Source organism: Nyctereutes procyonoides, unplaced genomic scaffold (genome assembly GCF_905146905.1).
Source record: "Nyctereutes procyonoides isolate TBG_1078 unplaced genomic scaffold, NYPRO_anot_genome, whole genome shotgun sequence".
In the NCBI taxonomy this organism is placed as follows: domain Eukaryota; kingdom Metazoa; phylum Chordata; class Mammalia; order Carnivora; family Canidae; genus Nyctereutes; species Nyctereutes procyonoides.
The window spans coordinates 17,721,328-17,734,325 of NW_026575024.1; the positions used below are offsets into that span (position 1 = coordinate 17,721,328).

At 44.3% G+C, this 12,998-nt stretch overlaps 1 protein-coding gene across 3 annotated transcripts in view; it reads left to right on the top strand.

Annotated features, from left to right (window-relative positions):
* PTPRT (protein tyrosine phosphatase receptor type T) overlaps positions 1-12,998 on the top strand; it is a 1,038,801-nt gene that overhangs the window by 857,411 nt on the left and 168,392 nt on the right. For all 3 annotated transcript variants that reach the window (XM_055306331.1, XM_055306315.1, XM_055306321.1), the window contains one exon: positions 2,561-2,696. In XM_055306331.1, coding sequence (XP_055162306.1) covers positions 2,561-2,696 — 136 coding nt within the window. The remainder of the gene's footprint in view (positions 1-2,560; positions 2,697-12,998) is intronic.

Genomic DNA, 12,998 nt, shown 5'->3' on the forward strand with positions numbered 1-12,998 from the left:
TTCTGTATAATGTGCTTTCCAAGAGCCATGTGCCTCTCTTTTCTCCTCCTTAACAGATTTGAAAAGCTTACTATTATTGATTTTTGGTTCATTAATTTTATCTCCTGAGTCCCACCCACCACTCATGGTAGGCTCTTGGAGGGCAGGAAATGTGCCTCTTTCACTCACTACTGTATCACTGAACACCTCGCATATAGTGAGTCCTTGCAATTATTTACTGAAGGAATGAAGTGTGAATCTAAGCCAAGCCAGTAACAGTGTTCTTAGGGTAATAGGATCTTCTCCAGGGCTCCTTTGCCTTTGTACCCCAGTCTCTAGAATAGGATCTCAGAGCAGACACTAAATAAAGTTTAGCTATGCCAATGAATGCTCCTGAGCTAATTTCCTTCCTCCAAAACCAAATAAAAAGGCTCTGACACAATTGAAGAAATTGTCATCTGAGATGTTCAGCTTCCTTTTATGTTTGATATGCAGTGGACTAGCCATGTCTCAGAAATCATGGCTCCAATGGGAAATGGGGGCTATGTGAAGGCTACTTGTAACCAGCTCCCATTCTGGAATATAAGACCAGCCCTGCCAAAGCGGTGGTTTGGCTAACTCCCCCACAAACCCTCTGGGCTGTAGACAAGTTGCTAAGGCAGCCCTGGGATTTGATTAGCTGGTCTTGCCTTTAGCTGGTGAAGGGAACTGAATAAAATCCCTTATTTATAAGTCCATCCAGGAGAAGGATCTCTCATCCCACCCATAGACAGCATCATTTGGCACATGGCACATGGCACATGGGTGCTTAGTAGCAAATGAATGAATGAAGCAAAGAACTCTAGTACACTCATCTTTATATCATTCGGTAATCATCTGTTAGCCAACAGGAGGAGAGTGGTCTGTGCGAGACAGTGGCATTAGAGAGATGAAAACTCCCTGTTCTTGAAGATTTGCTATTCCCACTGGGGAAACTGAGCTAAGTAAACTCAGCTTGTCCCAGTTACAAGCAGTGTGGGGAGTGTGCTCTGATACAGGAAAACTCTTGACTATCTTCAACAAGAAGAAGGGATGTGTCTTTGTGCTAGATGGCTGTTCTTAAATATCAGTGAGTTTGGGGAGTCAGAATCGTAGCTTATGGGTGTTCACATCCCTTCAATTCAGCTGAGTTATGTGAACCCATGGCTGAGAAAAGAGAAATTCAATTTGGTTCCATGAGAACAAATGTGTGTGGGCAGGGATGTCATCCCTTCAGCGAAACGTTGAACGATCACAAACATTAAGAGAACACCTATTACAAGCCAGGCTTAGTGCTACCATGAGGAAACAAAGATAAAGGAGGTATAATCTCCCCCCCAGGGAGCTTGCAGACCACTGGAGGAGACAGATCGAGAAACAAATAACTAATAATATCGGTATATTGAAGTGTGTGCATAGTGTTACAGGGAGTTAGAATTTAGTGGAAAGAGAGGAACTGTCCCAGGGGCATAGGCAACCAGAGGAGATGCAGTCAGTGATGAAGGATGAGCTGGTGCTGATGACGCAGAAAAGCAGGGATGCGTTAGGGAGAGGATTTTGTGGATTTAAGCTGCCCCACACCAACATGGCCCCATTGGGAATGTGAGTGGCAGCAGGAAGGAGTTCACTCAGGGTGCTGGTAACCCCTGGGCCATGCTCCAGAAGCATTTATATAGGTAGGTGTCTGGAATGAGAAGTAGCCTCTGATCCCTGGGATGTTGCCTGATGAGGCCGGGGCTTAGGCATTTTTTGGCTACCTGGAATTGAACCAACGAGTTAGTACCAGCAGAGAACGTAGCATCAGCATTGAATTCTGGACATGGAGTTAGTCATATGTGTTTTCTGAACCCCAGGCAGTTCCCTTCAACGTACGGTATTTCTGCCGTTTGTTTCATATAAGGCACAAAACAAAATCTTTACGTTTTTACCTTTAAAAAAATCCAGTGATGTTAACCAGGTTATCTTAACACAAAGCTGCTATTTTCACCATTTGCCAGAATGAATTAAGTAGGGTTTGGGATAACTCCATGAACCTAAGAATCGAACTGTAGATCCATGGTTTGATTGGAGGGACAAGTCCGTGTGAGGGATAAAACCCTCCACTTGAAGGGTTGATCTCTGGAGGATAAGGATGCCCCAGCCCAGTAGTTGTGCAGCCTTGGACCACTCACTTCATTCCTCTGTACCTCAGTTTTTTCATCTGCAAAAAAAGGGGGGTAGGGGGTATAATAATCCCAACATCACAAGGGACTAGTGCTAAAAAAGATGAGATGGAATATTGTGTTTAATATTCTTAGCACAGTGCCTGGCACATAGTCAGCACTCAAGAAATGGAGCATAGGGGTGGTGGAAGGGGAGGTGGGCAGGGGGTGGGGGTGACTGGGTGATGGGCAATGAGGAGGGCACTTGATGGGATGAGCACTGGGCATTATTCTATATGTTGGCAAATGGAACACCAATAAAAAATAAATTTATAAAAAAATGGAACCCGATGTCATTATAATTGTTGTCTAGTCATGTGTGTGAGCCTTTTCAACATCTTTCTTCTTCTTTCCCTTCAAAGGTGCCTCCACCCAGAATTCTAACACCGTGGAGCCAGAGAAGCAAGTGGACAACACTGTGAAGATGGCTGGTGTGATCGCTGGCCTCCTCATGTTCATCATCATTCTCCTGGGTGTCATGCTCACCATCAAAAGGAGGTGAGTGTCTCGTGCTGCCCTGCAGACTCTGCTGACCCCAGATGGCCCAACACTGCAGTGTGGCCGGGCCCTTGCTCTGCTTATCACTTCTGAGCAGGGACCTTCTTCTACAAGTGTTCAAGTCCTGAAATACTTGAGCCAGCTGTGGCTTGTTGTGTTGGCATCTGAAAGGTGTGTGTTTCCTGCTTGACAAGTGGCCCAGAGACACCAGTTTCCTACAGAGCCAGTGATCCCTCCTCTGGTTGGGCCACCTCGGTGTGCCATGGGATTCCATGTGCTGAGTCTTCTCAGAGTTAACTGCTTTGCTGTACCTGGTCATGTCTCATCAGGATTACTGGGGAGCCCCAGAAATATAGATGCAGAAAAGTAATGCTTCACCCTTTTTGCCTTTTCTCACCCTGATTTCTCATTGGTCCACCACCAGCATCCCAAGCTGACTCCTGCATGGCAGAGATAAAGCCTCCCGTGGTGTCTGGAATGAGTGTGTTAGTCCCAAGGGAAGGTTCCTTCCTCTTCTACATCCCATAAGACCTTCCCTGCTAGATGGTTGCTACTTGTTATTTCTCAACAAGATGTCCTTTTGGGTCCATTAACACAGTTATCGCCTGTTGCATTGCTCATGAAAGCCAGGGTATAGACCTCCTCTTCATCCCCAAATCCCCAAGATTCACCACACGGACATCTTCTGTTTATCAGACATTCACAAGGCTTGAGGATAACACAAGAGAATTGCAGAGAGGGCAAGGAACCCTTCATCTGGGAAAGCTGATGCAAATCAGCTGTCAGTGTCTCAGGATACAAAGTTATTCCTCCAAACAGAGAGTCCCAGGGCCCACCTCTCCTTGACCCCTGGACTGGCATCCTGTTTCCATGCCTAAGACCCACCTCCGTGTGTTGTCAGTTTCAACATGGCTGTCCCAGCCTTGGTCTCCACCTTCCCATTCCCCTAGTTGGCCAGAGCAAACAAAACATTTCTCTACATTGTGACATTGTGTACTGCAGCATGCCCTGCCTCCAGCTTGAAAATACTTTTACATCATTAAATGAACCAGTTAGCACCTGGGTCTAAAGCTCTGCTTGTTTGGTCCCTCACAGAATTTAGGACAAGCCCAGTAACAAGGACCAGAGACTTGCTTCCCTTCTGTGGGAGGAAAAGCGCTCATGAAATTTGTTTCCTACCATAGCAAAGAAACAGAATGTCCTAAATACATGCTCCAGCTTCTACCTAAGGAGTCTCACGTATATAAATCAAAAAGCTTTTTTTTAAATTCCACTTTCCAGTGTTCAGTGAGTCAGAAATACTGGGGTTCCCACGATACATGCAGTCAGCCTTCTCTTAGCCATTTTGGCACCAGAATAGCCTTGTGTCTTTCATGACTCTGTTCTGAATCAGCCAGTCCTCCCTCCAGCCAGGACATCTGTTGGTAGGACCTTGTCCTTTCTTGATATCCTCTAACAGGATCACTCCTTTCCTCAGGCTCTCAGCAGAATGACTGGGGAATTAAGGTTCTTATCCAGCTACTGATTTTCTGGTCGGAGAGGGGGAAGGGAAGGTACAATATTAATAAGGGAACAAGAGCCCCTAAAGCATTAAGGACAGCACTGCATTATCATATCATCATCATCCATAAGACCACATTGTAGATCTCGTTGATAAGTCAGGTGCTATTAGATGAAGTCAAACATGAAGTCTGGTTTCTCCGGGGGCAGTCAGCACGTGTAAGATTTCTGACATGTTTCTTAGAATCACAGCCGCATTAGACGCAGAGGTGAGTTTGGGATTGTCTACCTGGAAAAAGTAACCAATTTAACAGAATTGCATTCCTCTCTGATAGACCTGAAATGTTCTCATTCTTTGCCACTGATTTGTAAGTCAGATAAGCTCTTCCAATTTTGCTCTTTCTAAAGCCTGGCTTAACCCACGTCACCATCGTCTGTGAGCTTGTGAAGAAATTTCACTTCCTTCTCTATAGCTATTTCTGCAATGTGTGACTTTTCGGGAGGGAGGAATGGGCTCTCTGTTTCCAGGGTGGGAACGAGTATAAAGTGAGTCCTTCGTGTGATTTTAACCTCTACTGCATATCTTGATCATCTCTCACCTCTATCAAAACCATCCATCAGACCCAACCAATAGGAGTCACATGATCACCATTTGTCCCCCAAGAGACAAATCTGAGATGTTGTGGCAGCAGGGAGGGGTGGGCCAGGGTGGAGGCTGGTCACTGTTTGCATACACGTATCTCTTGGAGAAAATAAGAGAAAAGGAAAATAAGACCTAGTTGGTAGTAATAATTTACAGATTGGTACAGAGCAAGGAAAGAATAAGAGAAAAAGAGAACGTATAGATCTGCACTCTTTCCAGTAACCTACAGTGTCTTCTGATGGCAAGAGATGCTCCTAAAGGATAGTGAAGCATTTGGTGAGCTCTCATAGCTCCTCTGACTCCAGCCCCATATAGAAGTATGGGAAAACTTCATTGTTTAATTGAGTTGGTCACTAATTTACTGCTGGCCTGAATGCTTTCAGCAGCTACCTAAAAGGAAGAGGTATTATAGGAAAAGAAACTCTGGAATAATAGGCAGATCATCATAACTCAGGATCCTAGTGTCAGCATCTCTTCAGGGTTCCAGCATGACCTAGAGCTAGTTCCTGGTTGCAGGAACTCTCAGAAGTCACATCACAGAATCCCGATTTGAGCTGGGTCTAACTTCCTCATCTCTATGGATATGGGAGTGGTGGATTTATGTTTTCTCTGCTCCTAAGGGATTCGTCTGCTCAGAAACTTCCCCAAAGCTGCAGCCAGATGTTTCGGTATACCTAAGATGTCCCCAGATTCTCCCTGCAGGGTTCATCATCACTGGCCTTGGGGCTTCCCTGTGACTCTCCAAAGAGAGTCCTTCTCTTGCTGTTAGGTGTTTTCTTTTGTTATACTGAACTAGAAAGGAACAGAGAATGGGCTAGAGAGACAGAGGACCAAGGGAAGGACTTAATGAAAGAAGCTAAATCAATTGTTTTGTTGCTTGGTTGCTCTGTAATGGATAGAGGGGATATTGAGAAATGTAAGGTTGCAGAAGGGGATATGAAATGTTGGTGGGTGATTCAAACAGGATTTGCAAAAGATACAAGTTAAAATATTTTTTGTAGTACCTTTGGTTGTTTGGAGAGGGTTTCTTTGAATGCAGGCCAATGCAGAATCAGGGCTACATGGAGATGGCGGATTATGTGTGCATTATAAGAAAGGAACCTGGAGTTCCTTTTCTGATACAATTCATAACCAAGATATTGAATATTGGCTGGGTAATGGCTCCATCCTTTATTCCCAGTTCTCTTGATCAAGATCTAGAACATCTGGACCTCAGAATGTTCTAGAATGCATTTCTGTATGCCATTATGTAATAGAACATACCACCTTTTCATGACTACCCTGTTGAGCTCTGAAATAGAGAGAGACTCATTACTACACTCCTGGTCATCTTCCCTGGTCTCCTCCCTCTAGAAGTGCTGGACATCCTTTCTCAAAGGAGTATCCAGCCAAAGAGTTGCTAGGCCACCCCTCTGGGCCCTTGGCTTACTACTATGGGGCTCTTGCTGCCTTCGATGAAAATTAAAATAGAAAGCTCAAGCCTTAGTGCCTTAACCTTGATGTTTGAAGGTGTTTATTAACTACTCACATATGGGAAATTCTACGTTTTACTATAGGATATATACATACATGTGCATGCTCCCAAGCTTCACATAGTCCTAATTTATTCCTTGGAACACACTTCTTGAAGTCCAAGCATAGTCCTCCAAGGCTTAAGGCATAGCCATTTACTTTTACGTGGGGAAGTACTGGCGCCAGGTAAAACAGGATTCTTTGGTAGATTTGTACCCCAAGACTTGTCTGGATCCTACGTTAACCTTTCCATTCCTTTTCGCTTTTCAAATGGAAACTGAACAATTTTTAGGGAGACTTTTTTTTTTTTTAATTCATGAGACACAGAGAGAGGCAGAGACATAGGCAGAGAGAGAAGCAGACTCCCTGTGGGCAGTCTACTGCAGGACTTACTTGATCCTAGGACCACAGGATCACAACCTGAGCCAAAGACAAATGCTCAACCACTGAGCTACCCAGGTGCCCTTGGGGAGACCTTTTTGAAGTCAGGCCCCACACATGGTTCTAGCCACCTCCATCTCCCCTCATCCTTCCCCTGCCCAGCTCTTCCTGGTTCAGCCTCATGCCAACCATGCATTGTCTGTCCAAATAGTAACGTTTTCAAGAGTGAATTTGGAGTGTCTTGAGTTTGAACTATGAGAAACCTACTTTGAGAGCAATGTGCGTCTCTTGGTGTACTTTGATTCTCTGTGACTTGGGTTTGCCCCAGTAGCTCCCAGTCTCATGAGTACAGACATCTTTTTGCTGTGGACAGGGAAGCAGAAACACTAGGTACAAATCTTTATAGTTCCATTTGTTTGCTGTTAGCCTTGGAGAAACAACAAAACTCAGGCTTTACTTTCATGACTATGAGACGTGGCTAATCCTATGGGGTTGTTCTGAAGATCAAGTGAGCTAATGGTTGGGTCAGGCTTCATTTCCTATACCAGCCTAAGAGATCATAATGCATGATATCAACAGGGACATTCATCTCTCACATGGCCATCAACTCTACCAACCCAGCTCCAAACCCACTGCTAATATGCTAAGGGCAGTGCTGCAATCAATACACACATTAACCTAATTTGTACCTAACCTAATTTTCCATTTAAACTGTCCCCATATTGTGATTTTAATACTACAAATAACCATAGAAGGGTAAGGTGTTGATACTCCCCCCATTTTTTTTTTTTTTTTGAGAATTGGAAACCAAAGTTCAAAAAGGTTTGTGAGTTGCCCAAGACCTTGAAGAGTCAAAACACAAACGTAGGCTCTGTGACTGTAGAGAGCCAACTGAAGGCTGGTAACTTCTGTCAGTTCATGGAGACTGGTAGAAAATAAGTGAATCCTGGAATAGGAAACAGGTGACCCAGGTCCAAGTATCATTTGCTACTACTCTATGCTGTTGTGCACACTGTTGTCCTGAAGCAAATGTCAGACATTTGTCTTCACCTACAAGCCTCCTGCTACTCTGTAAGCCTAAGCCCCAAGTTCATCCAAGTAGGACTTCCAAATATTTCCTCTTCCTTGAGTCTTTCCACAAGTCCCTGACCCTACTCTGCTGTATGCCCAGGTCTTCATGTGTGAATGCATCCACTAGGTGGTTGTAGTTTTGCTGCCCTTGAAATGGAAATGGCCCAGGAGGGATCTTCCTCTTTAGTCTTTTCTCACCAGAGCTTCACTGCTTGTATCATCTGCCTCTGGACATCTGCCTTGAAAATCCCTTGAGGTTTTCATGGTCATAGCCCCAATCATCACCTGCCCACCAACCTGCTCATGATCCTATGTCCCCATCTTAGTGACAGGTACTACCTCTCATTCCACCAGCCAAACTGATGGGGTTGTATCACCCTGATTCTTCTGAACCTGCATCTTTACCTTCTCTGGGTCACATCCTTCCCTCCCTCCCTCCCTGCACCACTCCTTCCATGGTACAGGCTGCTATAGCTCTATCGCATGAGTCTCCTCCCCAGCCCCAACCCTCCTGCCCACCCTCTGCAGTGCAGCCAGAGTGATGTTTCATAAATGAAACTTGTCCTCCCAGACATACTGTCTAAGATCGTTTGATGGCTTCTCCTCCCTCTAACAACAGTTTATGGGGGTAGAGATGAGAGAAGAAGCATATGGTTTTGGTCATCTGGAGAATTTCGTCAAGCTACACTGTCTCACTGCTCACAGTCATTTTGGCAGATTTCCTGAGGTCTTACTCCACTCCTATACCTTCGCTTATGAAGTCTTTTCCTCATTCAATGCCTGTGGTCCTCAGTATGTGACCAGATTCTACCCCTGTTTATAGCCTAATTCAAAATCCACCTTCTCCAGTAAACCTTTCCTGACCTCCAATCGAGGCACAATCTCTTCACCATCTGGATCCCCTCTATGAAGATCTGTGCTATATCCTGTTATATTTGTCATTTGTATTCATATCTTATCTTCTGCACTAGACCATCAGCTGCCCATTCTGATTCATTCTTATCACAAATGTGCCATGCGGATACTGGGGATTCCCTAAAAACATGTTGAACGGAAGAGCCCAGTAAAATTAGAACAGATGGGGCCCATGATTAACACTCCATCTCTTGGGCAGGGAAACTTCCCTCAGAACACAGACCCAAATGCCAACAGGGAGCATCAAGAGTAAACCCAGTCCTGTGGGGAGGGTGTAAGGCTGGAAAGGCAGCATAGGTCAGATATAGCATGGTCTGAGCCTTCAGGGAACATACTGTCTTTCCAGGGGGAAAAAGTGAGACAATAGGAAAAGAGAAGTTCTGGGTCAGCCAAAGAGGCAATGCCACTCTGAGATTATAGTATATGCTACAGATCACAAAACTGAAATGTGGAATTTAAGGAAATTGCCCCCAAAACACATAGCCAATAAGTGGCAGAGCTGGGTCTGAAATTTTGCCAATCTGATAATGGATGCTACACTTTTAAACACCATCTCGCCTGAATGAAATATAAAACAGGACTTGCTGAAATGCTGAATTGTATGACAGAATTTTCAGTGGTTCGTTGAGGTGGAAAAGCAGCCCAGATTAAGTGTGTCATGCTGGCTATTTTGGCCACTCCATTCTAAAGGGCTCCTTACTCCACACGCTGAAAAGTGAATCCTGTTTGTGCTCACTCGGGTAGCCACTCAAACTACAACCTGGGAAGACCTCCTCAGTATGCTTACATTTAATCCCCTACTGACTCACCTTTCACATTCAATTCTCCTTCCCCATAGCCATTATGAGATGGGCCCACAACATCTCTTGTTTAGACTCCTGCAGTAGCATTCATGACCCCAATCCCTCTTTCCCTCCAAGTTTCTTCTCACACTCCTGACAGAATCATTCATCTAGAAAAAGTATTTGGCCACTGGGTTCACCCTATGACTTGTGGTACTGAGACTAAGTCCTTCAGCTCTTTGGGAACTAGGCTCTGCCAATATTTTGACATTCTCACCTTGCTAACTGACCTCTCATTCCATAGAGAGTTCCATCTTTTTTTTAAAAAAGATTTTATTTCTTTATTCGAGAGAGAGAGAGAGAAAGAGAGGCAGAGACACAGGCAGAGGGAGAAGCAGGCTCTATGCAGGGAGCCTGACATGGGACTTGATCCTGGGTCTCCAAGATCAGGCCCTGGGCTTAATGCAGTGCTAAACCATGAGCCACCCAGGCTGCCCTGGAGAGTTTCATCTGCCTGGAAGTACCCCCTCCTCCTCCATCCATCTAGATGCTCCTTGACTTTACAACTCAAGCATCGTAGGCTCTAGGCCACCTTATCTGTCCCGCTCCCCACTCTTATCCCTGGATATGGTCCTACTGCTCCCTGTGTTGCTGCTTCATGTGACTTATCACTCCAGAAGACAGTATAGCATAGTGGTTATTCATGCAGGCTTCTAGAGTCCTACTGCTTGCATTCTTATTCCTGCCATGCCACTTACCAACTATATCAATTTGAGTAAGTTATCTAACGTCTCTGAGCTTCACTTTCTTCATCCATAAAACAGGGATAGTAATTCTGCATAGTGAGGATTAAGTAAAATAGTCTACATGGTGTGCTAACACAGTACCTGGCACAGAAGTGACCTCCTGCTAAGTGGTAGCTCTTATTACTATCTGTTTTACAAGTTTCTTATCTGGCTCTCCCATCAGACTTGGGTTGGATCAAGATCTTATTTGTCTTTCTATCTCTGGAACTCAGCAGGGACAGGCATATGGTAAGCCTTTGAGAAGTGTTCATTGAATTGATGATGGAAAGATGGATGAGTGGATAATGAATGGATTGTTGGATGAAAGGGTAGTTGAGTGGATGGATGAGTAGATGAGTGGGTGGGTTTATAGGATAGATGGATAACTGTGTGGATAAATTGCTAAGTGGGTAGGTGGATGGATGGTTAGATGGATGGAGGGATGGATGGTTGGATGCAGGCATGCATGCACAGATGGACGCTTGGGTGTATAGAAGGGTGGATGAGTGGGTTTATGAGTTAGATGGATGGGTAGATGGTCAAATGGATAGATCAATGGGTAGATGGTCAAATGGATCTTAAGTAGATCACTTAGTCCTGTTTAAATAGTATGGAACAAAGGAAAGCTGTGCCTCAAGTCAGCCTTGTCAGCCAGCTGAGAAGATTCTGCAATATGTGATTTATTAAGTTTGGAGTTTTTTGGTTTTTTCTAAGCACAGCTGTCTTCCTGCTCAAGATTTTTGGTCTCAGGCAATCTGTTACTTGCAATATCACTGTATCCTTGTAAATTTAGACCTTCGGTAAATCTTCTTTAAGCCTGAGAGAAAACACACGTGTATACTGTGTTTTGGCCACACAGTAAAGAACTGTAATCCTTGCCCTGGAAGACTTTGCAATATAATTGGGAAAAGATACTCAATTAATAGAGGCTTGTCAGTTGTTGTTCTTCTGGAGTTGCCTTGAAGCTGGGTCAGAATGACACTGGCTTTTGGTGACAACCAGGATAATTCAGAAAAACTACTTGGAAGAGGTGGTTTGAAGATAAGGAAGCATATTGTTATGAGTAGGTGGCCCAGGCAAAGGTGAATCCTGATGGTTGAAAGCAGAAAAGCCAGAAGGTCTAAAATACTGAGTGCAGCCTGGGCCCCAAGAGCACAGCCTGGGGCTGTTGATGGCAAGGACATGTGGCTCAGGGTGGAGGCCTTGCACATGGTCCAAAACTATGCAAGGCAATAGACCTAGTAGGAGTGACCCCTTAGAGCCTCAGATTCCTCAACCAAAAGTGATAACAGTAATACCTGTGCCATGGAGTTGTAGGGAGGATTAAAAGATTTAAGGCACGTGTCATCTCAATGCCAGTCCCACTGTGTTGCTCTCATGTATCTATTTTCTTCCTTCTTCATAGGGAGCACAGGCTAGTGGTCTACAACATGAGCCTTAGATCCATGTTGCTGTCAAATCCAGTTACTAGCTGCATGATCTTAGACAAATTACATCACCTTCTTTGCAACAGTTTCCTCCTCTGAAAAGTGGGGATGATAATAATTAATACACATCTGTCAGGGTAGTTGTGAGGAATACTTGAGTTAATATATGAGAGCCTAGGACAATACATGACAGATAGTAAGTGCTCCATAAGTCCTTTTTTTTTTCTTATTTTAGTACTATTTTTAACATTCCTAAAGAGGTGAACACTTTGTTCCTGGTCACCAGAGTGAGAAGCAGCAAGCCTTGTATCTGTAGATAAGGCAGGGACATAAACTCCCCTTTATTGAGTTAGATGGATGGGTAGATGGTCAAATGGATAGATCGATGGGTAGATGGTCAAATAGATCTTAAGTAGATGACTTAGTCCTGTTTAAATAAGTATGGAACAAAGGAAAGCTGTGCCTCAAGTCAGCCTTGTCAGCCAGCTGAGAAGAAGATTCTGCAATATGTGATTTATTAAGTTTGGAGTTTTTTGGTTTTTTCTAAGCACAGCTGTCTTCCTGCTCAAGATTTTTGAGCACTACTAATGTCAGATGTTTAGATTAATAGATTATAGCCTCAAATTTCTCCCTAATAGATTAGATTTATATGATTTACTTAAAATACTTTATATATTCTATGTCATATATAATTTGCATGATTTAGATTAATCTAACGTTAATGGCCACAGTGACTCTTGGGAATACTATTGCCTCCAACCTTGACGTGGAGAGACTGAGACTCAGAGATACTCAGTGACTTACCCAAAGCCATGCAGTTAGCAAGCAGTGGTGCTAGAATGCTAAGACATCATATTTCCACTCCTCAAAGCCATTGAGGCTGGCAGTCATACATGCCATTCACCTTGGTACATGGATCAGGAAACAGGTCCAGAGGAAGGAACTAACGTCCAAGATGTCACAGTGAGCAACTGAAAGCTGGGATCAGAACCATGCCCTCTTGAATCTCAGCCCACTGTTCTTGACAATATGGAGAACATAGGTATCTTTAAGTCTTCATAAAATGGAACCCTAGCTTTCTTCCCCCAAGGAATCCCACTTCTAGGCACTGGGCCACAGAACCAGCCCTGACGGAGAAGAACTGTCTCCTTACAGCGTGAATCTGTATGGTTGGTGAAGGGGATTTGGTGAACTGCATAGGCTCTTCCAACTCCCACCCATCAAAGCATGGCATTCCTCACCCCTTTTATCATCCAGGGTCACTGTTCCTTTGACCCAAGATGTTG